This window comes from Enhydra lutris, unplaced genomic scaffold (genome assembly GCF_002288905.1).
Source record: "Enhydra lutris kenyoni isolate GAN:26980312 unplaced genomic scaffold, ASM228890v2 scaffoldscaffold41, whole genome shotgun sequence".
In the NCBI taxonomy this organism is placed as follows: Eukaryota; Metazoa; Chordata; class Mammalia; order Carnivora; family Mustelidae; genus Enhydra; species Enhydra lutris.
Window position 1 is genome coordinate 18,225,976 of NW_019154125.1, and position 18,487 is coordinate 18,244,462.

General features: G+C 37.3%; 1 protein-coding gene across 2 annotated transcripts in view; it reads left to right on the plus strand.

Annotated features, from left to right (window-relative positions):
- The window catches only part of LOC111155445 (protein kinase, DNA-activated, catalytic polypeptide), a 222,726-nt gene that overhangs the window by 108,593 nt on the left and 95,646 nt on the right, over positions 1 to 18,487 (plus strand). For both annotated transcript variants that reach the window (XM_022515606.1, XM_022515607.1), the window contains exons 42-48: positions 2,371 to 2,549; positions 4,384 to 4,552; positions 4,768 to 4,833; positions 5,935 to 6,007; positions 7,063 to 7,211; positions 8,625 to 8,759; positions 8,943 to 9,062. In XM_022515606.1, coding sequence (XP_022371314.1) covers positions 2,371 to 2,549; positions 4,384 to 4,552; positions 4,768 to 4,833; positions 5,935 to 6,007; positions 7,063 to 7,211; positions 8,625 to 8,759; positions 8,943 to 9,062 — 891 coding nt within the window. The remainder of the gene's footprint in view (positions 1 to 2,370; positions 2,550 to 4,383; positions 4,553 to 4,767; positions 4,834 to 5,934; positions 6,008 to 7,062; positions 7,212 to 8,624; positions 8,760 to 8,942; positions 9,063 to 18,487) is intronic.

Consider the following 18,487-nt stretch of genomic DNA (forward strand, 5'->3'; position numbering starts at 1 on the left):
GAATATAGTCTGCCTGCACTGAATGTTCCCACTTGCAAAATACATTTATCCCATCTCAAAATCCCCCAAAGTCTAAATGCATTACCTTACCTCATCAACTTTTAAGTCCAAAGTTGTATCTGCATATCATCAACTCTGAATCCTAACTTTCATCATTTAAATCATAATGAATCAGATATGGGTGGGATTCTGGGTGTGATCCATCTTGGGGCAAAGTTCTTAACATTTGTGGAAACGTGAAACTAGAAAACAAGTAATTTGTTTCCAGAAGACAGTGGTTTCACAGGTGGGGTGACTGTTATATTCATTCCTGTTCCCAAAAGGAGAAAGTGAAGTAAGAAAGAAGTTAGTGTTCCATAACACTTTCAAGGTCCAGGCAGGCAAATTCTGTTAGGTTTTGAGACCCAGGAATAAAGCTTTGTGGCTTTATGTTCTCCCCTCTGGATCAAAGCCTTCATTCTTGCAGTCATTCTGCTTTTTTCTTGAAGAGTAGTATATATTTGCAGCTGAATAGTTTTATCAGTCTGTTTCTTACCTGTAGAATTCAAAGAGTACAAGAGCCCTTTTTTTTCCCCCTCATTTCTTTTTGTCTCTATCCCATTCAGTCCAAGCTGGTGGTATTTCTTCTGATACGATGTTTTCAAAAAAAAAGATAGCTCTCCTTTGTGTGTCTTGGAGGTTTTCTCTATTAGACAAGAGAGTCCTCCACCAATCTTTGGTGGATAATTGCGTCTCTGTTCCTGGTTCTGCTGAAATGGTTGAGGGCATCCACGAGTCCCATGCTTAATTTCTTCAGCACTAGCTCAAGATTGTCCAGCTGTACACCCTTGTTCTTCTCTCCAGACCCACTTTCCTAACAGTGAATCCACTCTAATATTAGCATCTTTTACCATCTGGGTAAACTGAGAATTTCTCAAACCATCACATTTTGGTTCTTTTTCCTTAGCAGTTCTTAACTCCATTTATCTCTTACACCTCACACTGTATTATAAGCAGCAAAGAAGAAAGCAGGCAGACACCTTCAACAAATTTACTTAGAAATTTTCTCAGCTAAATGTATAAATGCATGGCTTACAAGTTCTGCTGTGTGTGTAACTATAGAACACTATTCAGCTAAGTTTTCTGCCACTGTATAACAAGGATCCTCTTTACTCCAGTTTCCAAAAATGTGTTATTTATTTCCTTTTGAGACCTCACCAGAAACTACTTTAATATCCAGTTTCTACCAAAAATGTATTTATGATTGAGAAGTTCTGTAAGACAGTTTTAGCTTTTTCTGTTGTGCTTTTCATTTCCTTCTGAGCCCTCACCAGCAATGCCTTCATTGTTGTTATTTCTCCAGCAGTCTCTACAGGCAGTTGGCTTTTTCTGTCATGCATGGCAAATTTCTTTCAGCCTCTACCTATCATCCATTTGTTAGAGCAGATCCAACTCTTGATACTAGAATGTATATTAGTTTCCTTAATCTTAAGTAACAAATTATCATAAGCTTGGTGACTTAGAACAACAGAAATTTATTCTTTCCCAGTTTTGGAGCCCAGAAGTCCAAAATTAGTTTCACTGAGCTGAATTTATGGTGTTGTCATGGCAGTGCTTGCCCCAGTGGCCCTGAGTCCACTGCTTGCCACCCTCCAGCTTCTGATGGCTACTGGCATTCTTCAGTATGTGACTGCATCATTCTGGCCTCTAATTCTGTCATCACATTCCCTTTTCCCGTATGTCTCCTTCCCTCTCTCTGTCCTTTTACAAGATTACATGTGGTCTTATTTACAGCCCACAGGAACAATCTAGAATTATCTCCCTATCTCAAGATCCTTAATCACATTTGCAAAGTCCTTTTTTTGAGAGAATTCTTTAGCAAAATTGTGGTGGATGCCATTGATGTGTTGAAGTCTAGATTTACAAAGGTAAATGACATTACATTCACAGGTTCTAGGGATTAGGGTGTGGATATCTTTAGAAAATACTGTAAATAGTTGAAAATTTTGTTGTTGTTGTTGTTGTTGTTTATTTTTTTTTCAGTGTTCCAAGATTCCAAAATTTTGTTTTTTTAATACATTGAAGTTTCACCTGCTATTGTCATATCTTCGATAAGATTTTGTGCAAAAGCCCTATACTCATGTCCTAAGTTTACTATTTGGACATTGTGCATTACTTCCTGCCACACTTAATATAACACATAAATATTTAAACCTATGTTCCTGACCTTGGGTGGTCTCCTATTGAAGTGATTCAATATTTGTGTTAAAATTAGTCTCTATGTAAAAAGCATTGAGTATTAAATATATTTAATTGAATATTTAATAAATTCAATAAACTATTTTTCATGTTTGATAAGACCAAAGATAATCATCTCTTACCTTTCCTTAGCTAAATGAATCTATCTTTGATACTCAAATCACTAAGAAGATGGGCTATTATAAAATGCTAGAAGTGATGTATTCTCGTCTTTCAAAAGATGATGTTCACTCAAAAGAATCTAAAGTTAATCAAGTTTTCTACGGCTCATGTGTTACAGAAGGAAATGAACTTACAAAGACACTTATTAAGTAAGATTTTAGTTAACTTTATTATTTGATTTATATTTGATTCGTTAATATTTTTGATGCATATATTTTTATGCTTGTATGTAATGTGAATAAATGGTTAAGTTTGTTTAAAAATGGGTTTTTAGGGGCACCTGGGTGGCTCAGTGGGTTGAAGCCTCTGCCTTCGGCTCAGGTCATGATCCCAGGGTTCTGGGATCGAGCCCCACATCGGGCTCTCTGCTCGGCGGGGAGCCTGCTTCCTCCTCTCTCTGCCTGCTTCTCTGCCTACTTTGATCTCTGTCTCTCAAATAAAGAAATAAAATCTTTATTTAAAAAAATGGGTTTTTATAGTTCTTGTTTTTTTATAGTTCTTGTTTTTTTTCTAGAACAAACTACTTACATAGACTTTAATGTAGCAGGTTATTGGGTAGCATGTTTTAACCTAAACTCATCTTTTATAAGGAGTGAAACTTTTTCTGTCTTACTGGGTTTTTTCCCCACCATTTTACCCCCCCTTAATAGCTTGATATATTTTTAATGGTATAATTTGCAATATGAAGGTATTTTATTTTTCCTGACTGCAATTTGAAATGAAAGGAATGGCAGTATGTTCAAACAGGTATTCCATAAAATACAAAGTAATCAAATACATTTTCTCTAAAACTGGCCTTCTAATGAAGTTCCCTCTCAGTGAATATTGAACATAGACATTGCCATGTCTCATTTTGCATATCCCAAACAAGCTTATCCTTACTTTCCTCTTACCCTAATTCTTACTTTATCTCTTCTGGGAATGACATCACCATCCATTCATTTGCACCGAGAGTCGTGTTTTATTTTTCCTTCTTCATCTCTCCAGTCTCCTTGCACACCCTGTCAGTCACCAAATCTGGTGGATTTTATCTCCTCAGCCTTCCCAACCTGGGACCCTTCTTTCATCCTCCTTCCTTCATTCAGTGTAGTGTCTGGTGTTCTTTGGTGAACCACTGAAGTGAATCTCCTTCATAGTTATTCTCCCGCTCCTGAGCTTGTCTCTCTCAGTTTTTCCATACTGCTGCCAGTATGATAGTACATCTGCAGTATGAGCCTGATAGTTTCATTCTCCCACCTAAAACACTTCAAAAGAACTTCATCTTCAGTATCAGGGACCAGCAAAATTTTTCATTAAAGGGCCTGCCTGCTAGTAACTGTTTTCAGCTTTGCAGGCTGTATGGTCTCTTTCAACTACTACACTGTCCTGGGAAAGCAGACATAAACAATATGTAAATGAATGGGCATGGCTATGTTCTGACAGAACTGTTTTCAGAAGTAGTTGGTCACCTGGGCACTGTTTGGAGACCCCATCCTGCAGAATGAAGTCTGAGCTCCTTAGCATGGCAGGCAAGTTCTAGGAATGCACCCCTCTCCACCTTTTGCTCATTGCCAGCCACCCACCTTATCTTCCAAGCACACTTACTGTAAGTGACACTCTTCTCTCTGTTCATAATCCTCATATACGTTTTCCCTTTGACTAACTTAGAATTCAAAATACAGTTCCAGTATTTTCTCTGAAAACCTATGTTGGCTCCTTCACCTGGGTTACTGTCCATCCTCCTTGCTTCCACCTCTTATTGTGCTGGTTGCTGTTGCTGTGCTTACCACAGTGTGGTGAAATCCCTGGACACTGCCTTTGCCTTGTTATGGGTGTAGGTTCTATGACTTGCTTGTCTTTCCAGTACCTGGTACTATACCATACACAAACATGACACTCAGAAAAGACTGAACTGAACTGAGATACTATTGTCTGGCATTTTTGGGCTTGAGCAATGATTTCCCTGTTAAATGAATTAATTTTTAACCTGGATCTACTCTGCAGATTGTGCTATGATGCATTTACAGAGAACATGGTGGGTGAGAATCAGTTGCTGGAGAGGAGAAGACTTTACCATTGTGCTGCGTACAACTGTGCCATTTCTGTTATCTGCTGTGTCTTCACCGAATTAAAATTTTACCAAGGTTTTCTCTTTAGTGAAAAACCTGAAAAGGTAGACTTCTGAAATTTTCACTGTTGCTGTAGGATTTCATGTTAGATTATATAAATTAAAATTATATAATAATTTGCACATTCTTATAATATTAAAGATGTAGTTCTTGTTGTTCTGAATGTGTGTGTGTGTGTATGTGTGTGTGTGTATAAGTAGCATCAGCAGTAAGGCTCTCCACTATTCAGATATTTTTATATGACTCTTTGGATTTACAGAACTTGCTTATTTTGGAAAATCTGATTGACCTGAAGCGCTGCTATACATTTCCTATAGAAGTTGAGGTGAGTGAAATTTTTCAATGGTGTTCCTGAGTTTAAAAAGCTTACCAAGTACTTATAGAAAAAAAATATGTTGAACATGTTAATCTCAATATCTAAGTCTGCTTTGAACTGTAAAATCTGGCAGTTTAATATAGTTTAACCTGAGGTCCAATCTCAGGCAATTGTAAAAAAATATGATCATAACTTGATTTTTCCCTTTCTTAACTAGTAAAAGATAGAAAATGGCAATAAAAGGAGCTGTTATGACATATCCCAGAAGTTGTTTCCTGAGTAAATTCCTCTGGTCAGTGAAATTGAGACCCATCCAGACACAGAATTATGATGCTGTGGCCCTGCTTGGGTGATTTGGCAGGATAATGGGGTGCTGTGAGTAGAAGTCATGGGAATAATTGGAAAACTTGCTGTGGTAAATGTGACAAGCTTGATTTTAGTCAAGCTAAGTTTGACATGCCAGCCTCAGAGATTGGTGGGAGTTTGTAGGTACAACCTTTCACAGCCCCCTGGAAATGGGAATTGGGCAAAGTGCCAGAGCTTGTACACCATGGTCTAGGTCAGGAGCTGTCACTCATGTTAGTATGCATGGCTGCTGACCTCACGATGTCTGAGTGGTTCATGAGTTCATGTAAATGATTGCTTCCTGCCTTTTGCCCTTTGGGAACAAGACTAGGAACTTTTTTCAAGGTATATGTTCAAAGAACAACAACAACAAAAAAAATGCACTCACTTGCTATATGTTACTTCTGAACTTTACAATAGCACTGTAAGGTGCTATGATATACCATAACTGTATAGTTGAGGAAACGAGGCTTATAGATCAAGTACAGACTATTGGTAATCTGTGCATGTGGCTGTCAGAGCTTAGCCCACACTGGGTCCCAGAGCACAGAGGGGAGGCAGATGCCTCAGTGGGCTTCTCTGTGGGAAAAGCATTTCTTAAGGGTACTCACCTATCTTTGTTTGTGAATATTTTTTGGTGATTTGAAATTTGATAAAAGTCTTGTTTAAAAATTAATTTATTTTTTGCCAAATTGCTACTAAAATTGAAAGTGTGTGATCATGATTCTAAAAAGTTTTAAGTTGTGTATTTGTTTTGCCTAATAGGTTCCTATGCAAAGAAAGAAAAAATACATTGAAATTAGGAAAGAAGCCAGGGAAGCCACAAATGGGGATTCAGGTAGGATGTTTTCAAAATGATGAGAAAGATTCTAATTTGTTATGTAACAAGTGGCATTTGTTATGTAAATAAAAATATTTTAAATATCCAAAAACATTGAAATTGAGTTTGAAAAGATTTTAAGTCACAAATAGAATTGTATTTTAAAAGAAATTCAATTAGCTAAACTTTTAACTAGATAGAAAGATCTCAGAATGGCCAAAGAAGGCTGAGAAATCGTATGCTTTTTTAAAAAGTGCAAGATCAGTTCATAGTCATTCATTTGCATATGGATTATGTTTGTATTTTGTTTAAATACATTCAGAAACCTGTGTTAAAATGTAAGTCCCTTCCTGCCACTCCTGTGCTCCAAACCTCGCATCAGCTCCCACCTCCCTGAGGATAGAGCTACCTAAGGCCCCTGATCTGTGGACTGCCTCCTTGCCACTCTCCTTGCTTACTCTGCTTTAGCAGCACTGTTCCCCTGCCTATGCTTATAGGCATCAGGCTCACTTTGGCCCCAGCATTTGCTGGTGATGTTTCCTGAGTCTAGAATAATCTTAGTCCCAGATACCAGTGTTTTGTTTAATACTAACCTTTGAAGGAAGTTTTCCCTGGCTTTGCTATTTAAAATAAACACGCTCTTGGTCCACATGCTCCTTGTTTTAGTATTTTGCTTAATTTTTCTTCATAGCTTTTTTTCCCTTCAGGATAAAATTTGAACAGTTTTATAAATTCCTTATATATGTGGATTATTTGTTTTTTAGTAGTTTTTTAGTAGTATCTTATGTGCAAGATGTATCCCATCAAAATTTTAAATGCAAGGAGATTCTATTACTGTTTGTGTAATATATTTTCTGTCTGTGACAATAGAGGATAATTGCTCAATAATGACAAAATTAAAGGAGGTCTTTCCCCATTTCCTTTTGCTTTGTTAATCTGGATAATCTGTGAGAATCATAGGATAGATAAAAGCCTTAGTTAACAATGCCTTTTAATTTTAGTATCATTTGAGCTTAGAGAAATACATTTTTCTTACCAGTTTGAATAAATGTATTTTTTTCTTTATATTTCAGGTGGCCCTCATTATCTATCTTCCTTGTCGTATTTGGCAGACAGCAGCCTGAGTGAGGAAATGAGTCAATTTGATTTCTCAACTGGAGTTCAAAGCTATTCATACAGTTCCCAAGACCCTAAATCTACCCCTGGTCATTTTCTGAGACGGGTGATCACATTTTGAATATTAAAAAATATGTTGGCATTTGTAAAGAAAGGGGGGCTTCATTGTTAGGGGAAGCCAGTTCTCTGTGGGTAGTCTGGCAATAGCCTTTGGAGAATTTTCCAGGATCTAAGGCCCAGCCTTCCATCCTATACGCAATTGGATTTCATCAGTAGGATGAAAGGAGGAAAGAAGGCTCTCAAGGGCTGATTCACATTAGCCAGTCTCTGTGAAATTAGTGTTTCAAATCAGAACTGCATTTAAGGGTCTCCAGTGAGAAAAATAACTCTCTTAGTTACCTCAGTTATCTTAGAGACTCAGAGGCCATGCTGATGTGACTGTTGCATTGTCCTCTGCAGAAAATGAGGAAGTTACTCAAATATTTGATGTTACAAACTGAGATAACTGAATGCAACTGTGTTCACAAATGATAGCTTAAACCCATGAACTGAGATAGGAAACGTCTACATAGACGCATATCTCTGCACTTTCAGAGGCACACACATGTGTAAAACCATGAGCTCCACAGATATATCTGATTCCCTTCCAGGATTCATTCAAGTTTTTCCCTTTCTGGTTTCTTTGACATACACTGAGTCACCTCTTCTTTCCCTCAACCCCTCTGCTATCCTCTAAACACTGATTCTCTCCTGTGCTGTCCTGGAGTGGGTCCTGATCTGTGCTGGGAAATAATCCAGATAAATTGTTCCACTCTGTGTGTGTGTGTGTGTGTGTGTGTGTGTGTGTGTGTACAATTTACTATACATGTGTGTAAAACTTCAGTTCATTATTACACTTAAAAAAATGATTACCTCTGCTATAATTTCTAAGAATTTTAGGATCAACAATGGCTTAAAAGTTTTATTCTTTTACAGATTAAAATTTCAAGGCAAATTAAGGATTTTACAAAGTTTTTCAGAGAAAAACTAATGTTTAGTTTACTAAGAAAAAAAAATAGGTAAAAATTTATCTTATAGTTGTGTTTCAGTAGCTCCACTTTCTGCGTAATGTGGCAACTAAGAATCATGGAAACTGTTGTTCTCAAGGTGTTGAGAGTTCTGGGGCCTCCCAAGACACAAACATTTGGAAAAGATCTTAGTGTCTGTACAAAGCAGCATGTGTCCACATGGATGCTATGAACTATGTATGACCCCAGAGGGAGTGAGCATGTATATAGAGATCAGAGGGAAAATATGTATCTAGAATGTAAGGAAGACATGAGGTCCTAGGTTTGTTTTTTGTTGTTTGTTTTTTTAAGTTGTTTAATAAGAAAACCCAACAGATGTATTTAATATTATTACCAATTTGTTATTGTTACCTAAGTGTGTATTTTATGATATTGCCTCAAAAGTCAGAATATCATATACACTAAAATTTTAGCAGTGTACTCTGCATCATTAGATTCTTCCCTTTTCCTAGGAGCGCAAAGACCCCCTGGTCCAAGATGCTGTCCTAGAGTTAGAGATGGATGAACTCAATCAGCACGAATGTATGGCGACCATGACAACCCTGATTAAGCACATGCACAGAAATCAGATACTACCTAAAGAAGAGGTTTGTTTCTGCTAATCTTGTCTCATTTAATACTGTTTATTGGTATCGTAGAACAAACACTTAATATCTAATGCCAAATTCTGTATCTAATAAACATTTTTTGTTGCTCATGTCATCTCACATTATCAAAATGTGAAGTTAGTTTCTTCTGCTTTTTAAGTTAATCTTGATGTATCATTTCAGGGCTCAGTGCCAAGAAATCTTCCTCCATGGATGAAATTTCTTCACGACAAACTAGGAAATCCATCAATATCATTAAATATCCGTCTCTTCTTAGCCAAGCTTGTTATTAATACAGAAGAAGTGAGTAATTTATTATTTCCTTAAAAATTCTTTGCAATTAGTAGGATGGTGGAGGAATAAGGGGACACTGTTTTCTTGTCCCTTGAATGTAACTAGATATCAAGTCATTCTGAACACCCGAGAAATCGTAAGAGATCTGAGAAAACAAATGCTGCAGGTTTACCAGTATAAAAATGACACCAGCTCAATCAATTAAGTGCCTGCTTTCGGCTCAGCTCATGATCCTGGGATGCTGGGATTGATTCCCACATTGGGCTCCTTGCTCATTGGGGAGCCTGCTTATCCCTCTTCCTCTGCCCTCCCCGCCTGCTCATGTTCACTCTCTCCCTCTCTCTCAAATAAATAAAATCCTTTAAAACAAAATGACCACATTTTGGAAGGTAGGAGATGCAGAGACTTGAATCCAGTGTGATATAACTGAGGTTACAGCTGAGGGGTGAGAGCCTACTTAAAGAGGATACCACAAAATATTATAAGCAATGGAGTGCAAAATCAAACTTTTGGAAGTCTCCTACAGTGAGGGATGTTCGTGGCTTAAAGGTGCTCAGGTAGCAAAGCAGGGCAGAATCCCGGGTGCGACAGCATGGCCCAGGATCCCTGGGGTCTCAAGAACAGGTGGTGCTAGTGTGTGGCAGAGTTCCCAGGCATAGGATCAGGGAAGCCAACTTAGTGAGTTTAGGTGCCAGCTTTCTGCTCTGTGTTGCCATAAATTGTGTAGCAGTTCATGCAGCCACTTTTCTGGGAGGGGTCCAGCAAAAGGCAGAAATGTGGTGAGACCCTCCCCCTCCCCCAGGAGGAACAACATGGGTCTGCCCCACAGGAGTCCCTAAAATTTGGAGTTTTAAAACTCAGTCATGTGCCTAGATAAAAATGCATGGTCACAGGCCAGGTGAACAGAGTTATGGAAACTGGGGAGACAAGACTGATTGATTGTTTTTCTGTGAGGGCTTACTGAAGAGTGGGGGACCTCACCTTATTCATCCCTCCCAGCAGTGCTGAAAGCCTTCAGGGAACAAAACAGTGTCACCTAGTGGAGTTGGAGCTGCTTACAACAAGCCCCTACCTCTGCTCATTGGAGGCAGTTTTTCCACTAAGGCAAATCCACCTGAGAATCAGTGCAACAAGCACCACCACCACCCCTAGAAAACCAACAGAAACAACTTGCTCTCACCAAGTTTATTGATCATAGGGGGCTGCAAAGCTTCATCTCTTGGGGAAAACACTATATCATTCTTTATATTTTTATTCATTAGTCTTTTGGTATTCCTTTTTGTTGTTTTCTTATTTTTCCAAACCTTTTCTTACTCTTTTAAATTTGAATTTAAATTTTTATCTACATATATACTTTATATATATATTTTTTTTCTTTCATTGTATTGTATTTTATAATTAAAATATTTTCTTTCTTCCTTCCTTCCTTTCTTTCTTTCTTTTTCTTTCTTTCTTTTGGATCGAGTTTCTTTTAACAAGACCAAAACACAACCAGGATCTACTTTTATGTTTTGTTTAGTTTGTTTTTTGTTTTGTTTTGTATTTTCTGTTGTCATTGTTACTGTTGTTTTTCCTCTTTCTTATTTTTTTTTTTTTCTGGACAAAATAAGACAGAGAAATTCACCACAAAAGAAAGAACAGAAGGTAGTACTCACTGCCAGGAATTTAATCAATATGGATATAACCAAGATGTCTGAACTATAATTTAAAACAATGATTTAAAGATACTAGCTGGGCTTGAAGAAAGTATTAAAGACACTAGATAATCTTTTATTATAGAGATAAAAGAACTAAAATCTAGTCAGGTCAAAATTAAAAATGCTGTAACCAAGATGCAGTCCCAAATGGAGGCTAAAAAACAAAGATGATTAAAGCAGAAGAGTGAATCAGTGATACAGAAGATAAAACGATAGAAAATAAGGAATCTGAAAAGAGGGAAAGAAACCTATTGAAGGTAGACTGAGGAAGCTCAGTGATTCCATATAGCAAAATAATATCCATATTATAGGAGTCCCAGAAGATGAGTGGGAGAAAGGGGCAGAAGGTTTTTTTGAATGACTTACAACTGAGGACTTTCCTACTCTGGAGTAGGAAATAGGCCTTCTAGCACAGAGAACTCCCCCTTAAAATTAACAAAAATAGATCAACATCCTAACATACTGAAGCTTACAAATTACAAAGATAAAGAGAAAATTGGGCATCTGGGTGCTCAGTCTGTTCTACCTTCGACTCAGGTTATGATCCCAGGGTCCTGGGCTTGGGCCCTGAGCAGGGAGCCTGCTTCTCCATCTCCCTCTGCCTCTCCCTCCAATGGTTCTCGCTATTGCTCATTTGCTCGCTCTTCCTCTCTCAAATAAATAAATAAAACCTTAAGTTTTAAGGACCAGCTTGGGACAAGAGGTCCTTAACCTACAAGTGTGGAGGTATAAGGCTGGTAACAGACCAGCCCACAGAAACCTGGTAGGCCAAAAATCACTGCCATGATATACTCAGTGTGCTAAATGGGAAAAATATGCAGCATGCTAGATGAAAAATAAAAATGGGAAAAATAAAATATACTCATAGTTAGGAAAGACCTAACTATGAGTCAGTTATCCATCAAAATGCTGGAGGAAAACACAGACAGCAGCCTCTTTGGCCTTGGCCACAGCACCATGGACAGCCACATGCAGTCAAGAATACTTTATCCTTCAAGGCTGTCATTCAGAATAGAAGGAGAGATAAAGACCTTCCATGACAAACAGAAACTAAAGGAATTGGTGAACACTATACCAGCTCTGAAAGAAATATTAAAGGGGATTCTTTGAGTGAAGAGAGAGCCCAGAAGTAACAAAGATCAGAAAGGAACAGAGACAATCTATAGGAATGTGACTTTATGGTAATATAGTGGCTCTGAATTCATATCTTTCAAGAATTATTCTGAATGTAAATGGACTAAATGCTCCAATTAAAAGACATAGGGTATCAGAATGGATAAGAAAAACAAGACCCATTGATATGCTGTCTACGGGAGACTCATTTTTAGATCCAAAGACACCCTTAGATTGAAAGTGAGGGGGTAAAGCACCATTTGTCATGCCAGTAGACATCAAAAAGAAACTGAAGTAGCCATCCTTATATCAGGCAAACTCGATTTTAAACCAAAGATTAATAGGAGATAAAGGATACTATCTCATAATAAAAGGGTCTTTCCAACAGGAAATTCTAACAATTATAAATATTTATGCCCCTAACTTGGAAGTAGCCAATATATAAAACAATAACAAAATTAAGGAAACTCTGTAATAGTACAATAATAGTAGGAGACTTATAACAATGAACAGATTATCTAAGCAGAAGATCAACAAGGAAACAAAGGCTTTGAATGACATACTGGACCAGGTGGACATAACATATATTCAGAGCATTTCATTCTAAAGAAACAGAATACACATTCTTCTTGAGTGTACATGGAACATTCTCCAGAATAGGTCACACACTATCACAAATCAGGTCTCAACCGCTACAAAAAGATTTGAGATAATAACATGCATATTTTCAGGCCACAATTCCATAAAACTTGCAGTGAACCACAAGAAAAACATCAGAAGGACCACAAATACAGAGAGGTTAAAGAACATCTTACTAAAGAATGAATGGGCCAACCAGGAAATCAAAGAAGACTGTAAAAACATACAAGGAAGCAAATGAAAATGTAACAACAGTTAACTTTTGGGATGCTGCCAAGGCGGTCCTAAAAAAGAAATATGTAAACAATACAGGTGTTCCTCATGCAACAAGAAAGGTCTCAAATGCACAACCTAACCTTACACCTAAAGAAGCTGGGAAAATTACAGCAAATAAAGCCCAGATCCAGCAGGAGAAGAGAAATAATAAAGATTAGAGCAGAAATCAATGATATAGGAAAAAAAAAAAAAAAAAAACCACCAGTAGAACAGATGAATGAAACTAGGAGCTGATTCTTTGAAAGAATTAATTAGACCGATAAAACCCTATCCAGAACTTACCAAAAAGAAGAGAGAAGACCCAAATCAGTAAAATCATGAATGAAAGGGGAGAGATCATGATCAACACCAGTGAGATGCCTAGGAGTAAGCCTAACCAAAGAGGTAAAGAATCTGTACTCTAAAAACTATAGAACACTCACAAAACAAATTGAGGCAGACACAAAGAAATGGGACAACATTCCATGTTCATGGATAGGAAGAACAAGTGTTTTTAAAATGTCAGTGCTGTCCAGAGCACTCTATACATGCAGTACAATCTCTACTAAAATACATTTTTGCATTTTTCACAGACTGGAACAAACAATCCTAAATTTTGTATGGAACCACAGAACACCCCAAGCAGCCAAAGGAATGTTGAAAAAGAAAAGCAAAGCTGGAGGCATCACAATTCCAAACTTCAAGCTGTATTACAAAGCTGTAACAATCAAGACATTATGGTACAGGCACAAAAAAACCAGACCCATAGATCGGTGAAACAGAACAGAGAACCTAGAAATGGACTCTCAACTCTATGGTCAGCTACTCTTTGACAAAGTATGAAAGAGTATCCGAAGAAAAAAGGATAGTCTCAACAATGGTTTGGGAAAATTGGACAGCCACATGCAGAAGAATTAAACTGGACCAATTTCTTATACCATACACAAAAATAAAGTCAAATGGATGAAAGACCTAACTATGAGTCAGTTATCCATCAAAATGCTGGAGGAAAACACAGGCAGCAACCTCTTTGGCCTTGGCCCTAGCACCTTTTTGCTAAACACATCTCCAAAGGCCAGGGAAACAAAAGCAAAAATGAACTATTGGGACTTCAAGATAAAAAGCTTTTGTACAGCCAAGTAAACAGTCAGCAATGAAAGGCACTTACCAAATGCAAGAAGATATTCACAGAAGATAGATAAAGGGCTAATACCCAAAATCTGTAAAGAACTTCCAATCTAAACACCCCAAAAACAAAATGTCCAGTCAAGGAATGAGCAGAAGACATGAACAGACATTTCTCCAAAGAACACGTACAAATGGCCAACAGATACATGAAAAAAAAAATGCAACAACAGATGTTACCGAGGATGCCTAGCAAGAACCCTCTTACACTGTTGATGAGAATGCAAACTGGTGTAGACAGTTTCCTCAAAAAGTTAAAAATAGAACTACCCTATGACTGAGGAATTGCACTAGTAGGTATTTATCTAAAGAACACAAACATAGTGATTTGAAGGGACACAGGCAACCCAATGTTGATAGCAGCGATGTCCAGAATATGCAAAATATGGAGAGTTTCCACTTGCCAATGGATAGATGAACGGATAAAGATGTGTGTGTGTATATATATATATGCAATGGAATAGTACTCAGCCATCAAAGAAAATGAAATCTTGCTATTTGCAACAACACTGGTAGAACTACAGGGTATTAAACTAAGTGAAATAAGTCAGAGAAAGACAAATACCATATGATTTCACTCGTATGTGGAATTTAAGAAACAAAACAGATTAACATAAAGAGCAAGAAAAATAAAATGAGAACAGAGAAGGAGGCAAACCATAGGAGACTCTTAACTGTAGGAAACAAGCAGAGGGTTGCTAGAGTGGAGGAGGGTGGGGGGGGGTAGGGTAATTGGGTGATGGACATTAAGGAGGGCACTTGATGTGATGAGCATTGGGTGTTACATGCAATTGATGAATCACTAAATTCTACCCCTGAAACTAGTAACATAGTATATACTACCTAAATTGAGTTTAAATAAGATATTTAAAAACAGTTATTTGCAATTATGTGTATCTACTGAAAAGAAAACCCGTAATAAAGAAACAGAGCATGACATTTTTTTCTCTGAATAAATTAGCCAACCATATTTATTTGTTCAACATCATTCTTCTGTCATTTTTAAACTGAAAATTAAAATTTATTGAAATAGAAATGATCTTTATATAAATTACATGTATTTGTAAGTTTGTTTTTTTAATCTTTTTTTTAATTTAAATTCAATTAGCCAAGATATAGTACATCATTACTTTTTGATATAATGTTCAATGATTCATTAGTTGAATATAACACCCAGTGCTTATCATATCATGTGCCTTCTTTAATTCCCATCACCCAGTTACTGCATCCCCACACCTACCTCTCTTTCCACAAACCTCAGTTTATTTCCCAGAGTCAGGAGTTTGTTTGTCTCCCTCTCTGATATCTTCTGATATCAGATATCAGAGATATCTGATATCTCTATCTTCCCATTCAGTTTTCCCTCTCTTCCACTATTGTCCTCTGCACTCTTCCTTATGTTCCATATATGAGTGAAACAATATAATTGTGTTTCTCTGATTCACTTATTTCACTTAGCATAATCCCCTCTAGTTCCATCCATGTTGATGCAAATGGTGGGTATTCATCCTTTCTCATGGTTGAGTAATATTTCATTGTATATATGAACCACATCTTCTTTATCCATTCATCTGTTGAAGGACATCTCAGCTCTTTCCACAGTTTGTCTGTTGTGGACAATGATGCTATGAACATTGGGGTGCATGTGCCCCTTCTTTTCACTACATTTGTATCTTTGGAGTAAATACCCAATAATGCAATTGCTGGGGCATAAGGCAGCTCTATTTTTAATATCTTGAGGAATCTCCATACTTTTTTTCCAGAGTGGCTGTACCAGCTTGCATTCCCATGGACAATGTAACAGGGTTCCCCTTTCTCCACATCGTCACCAACATTTGTTGTCCCCTGTCTTGTTAATCTTAGCTATTCTGACTGGTATAAGGTGGCATCTAATTGTGGTTTTGATTTGTATTTTCCTAATGCTGAGTGACGTGGGACATTTTTTCATGTGTCTGTTGGCCATTTGTATGTCTTCTTTGGAGAAGTGTCTGTTTATGTCTTCTGCCCATTTTTTGACTGGGTTGTTTTTTGGGCGTTGAGTTTGATAAGTTCTTTAAAGATCTCGGATACCAGCCCTTTAAGTGTAATGTCATTTGCGAATACCTTCTCCCATTCCATAGATTGCCTTTTAGTTTTGTTGATTGTTTCCTTTGCTCTGCAAAAGCTTTTTATCTTGATGAAGTCCTCACAGTACATTTTTGCATTTGTTTCCCTTGCTTTTAGAGATGTTTCTTGCTAAAAGTTGCTTTGTTCAAGGTCAGAGAACTTGCTTCCTGTGTTCTCCTTTAGGATTTTGATGGATTCCTGTTCCACATTTAGATCTTTCATCCATTTTGAGTTTATCTTTGTGTATAGTATAAGAAAATGGTCCAGTTTCATTCTTCTGCATTTGGCTGTCCAATTTTGTCAGTACCATTTATTGAAGAGACTGACCTTTTACCATTGAGTATTCTTTTCCACTTTGTTGAAGACTAGTTGACAACAGTATTGAGGATCCATTTCTGGGCTCTGTGTTCTGTTCCATTGATCTGTGTGTGTTTTTATGCCAGTACCATGCTGTCTTAATGATCACAGTTCTATAATATAGCTCAAAGTCCAGAATTTTGATGCATCTAACTTTGATTTTCAACATTTCCCTGGAGATTTGGGGTCTTTCTAGTTCCATACAAATTTTTGGATTGTTTGTTCCAGCTCTGTGAAAAATGCCAATGGTATTTTGATAGGGATTGCATTGAACGTGTAGATTGTTCTGGGCAGCAGACATTTTAACAATGTTTATTCTTCCAATCCATGAGCATGGAATGTTTTTCTATCTCTTTGTGTCTTGCTCTGTTTCTTTCATAAGTGTTTTGTAGTCTCTAGAACATAGATCTTTTACCTCGTTTGTTAAGTTTATTCCTTTGATTATCTAATGGTTTTTGGTACAATTGTGATTAGGATCAATTCTTTAATTTCTCTTTCTTCAATCACATTTGTTAATGTGTAGAAATGCAACTGATTGCTGTGCATTGATTTTTGTATCCTGCCATGTTGCTGAATTGCTGTACGAGTTCTGGCAGTTTTGGGGTAGAGTCTGTTGGATTTTCCACATAAATTGTCATGTCACGGGCAAAGAGAGAGAGTCTTTCTTCTTTGCCAGTTTGAATGCCTTTTATTTCTTTTTGTTGTCTGACTGCTGAGGCTAGGACTTCTAGTATTATGTTGAACAATAGTAGTGAGAATGGGCATCCCTGCCACGTTCTAACCTTAAGGGAAAAGTTCTCAGTTTTTCCCCGTTGAGAATGATATTCGCTGTGGGCTTTTCATAGATGGCTTTTATGATAGGGAGGTATGTTCCCTCTATCTGTATACTTTGAAGAGTTTTAATCAGGAAAGGATGCTCTATTTTGTTGAATGCTTTCTCTGTATCAATTGAGAGGATTTTATGGTCCTTGTCTTTTCTTTTATTAACATGCTCTATCATGTTGATTGATTTGCAAATGTTGAACCACCCTTACATCCCTGGAATAAATCCCAGCTGATTGTGATGAATAATCCCTTTAAGTTACTATTGGATCCTATTGGCTAGGATCTCGGTGAGTATTTTGGCATCCATGTTCATCAGGGATATTGGTCTGTAATTCTCCTTTTTGATGGGGTCTTTGTCTGGTTTGGGGATCAGGGTAATGCTGGCTTCACAGAAAGTTTGGAAGTTTTCCTTCCATTTCCTTTTTTGAAACAGCTTCAGAAGAATACATATTAGGTGGTCTTTAAATGTTTGAGAAAATTCCCCTGGGAAGCCATCTGGCACTGGACTTTTGTTTGTTGGGAGGTTTTTGATTACTGCTTCAATTTCCTTTCTGTTCAGTCTGGTCTGTTCAGATTGTCTATTTCTTCCTGTTTCAGTCTTGGTAGTTTTTAAGTTTCCGGGAATGCATCCATTTCTTCCAGATTGCTGAATTAGTTTGCATATAGTTGCTGGTAGTAATTTCTAACAATTGTCTGTGTTTCCTTGGTGTTAGTCAGTCTCTCCCCTTTCACTCATGATTTTACTAATTGGGGTCCCTTTTCTGTCTTTTGGGTAAGTCTGGCCAGAGGTGTACCGATCTTATTAATTCATTCAGAGAACCAGCTTCTTGTTTTGTTGATCTGTTCTGCTTTTTTTTTATTTCTGTTTCACTGATTTTTTTTTGCTCTAATATTTATTATTTCTCTTGCCCTGCCTGGTGTAGGCTTTAGTTGCTGTTCTTTCTCCAGGTCTTTAAATGTAGGGTTAGCTTGTGTTTTGGGGATTTCTGTAATTTTTGAGAGAGGCTTGGATGGCTATGTACTTCTGTCTTAGGACCACCTTTGCTGTATCCCATAGGTTTCAAACCAATGTGTTTTCATTATCATTAGTTTCAATGAATTATCTGAGTACCTCTTTAATTTCCTGGTTGACCCATTCATTCTTTTAGCAGGATGCTCTTTAACTTCCAAGTGTTTGCGTTCCTTCTAAATTTCTTCTTGTGATTGAGGTCCAGTTTCAAAACATTGTGGTCTGAAAATATGCATGGAATAATCTCA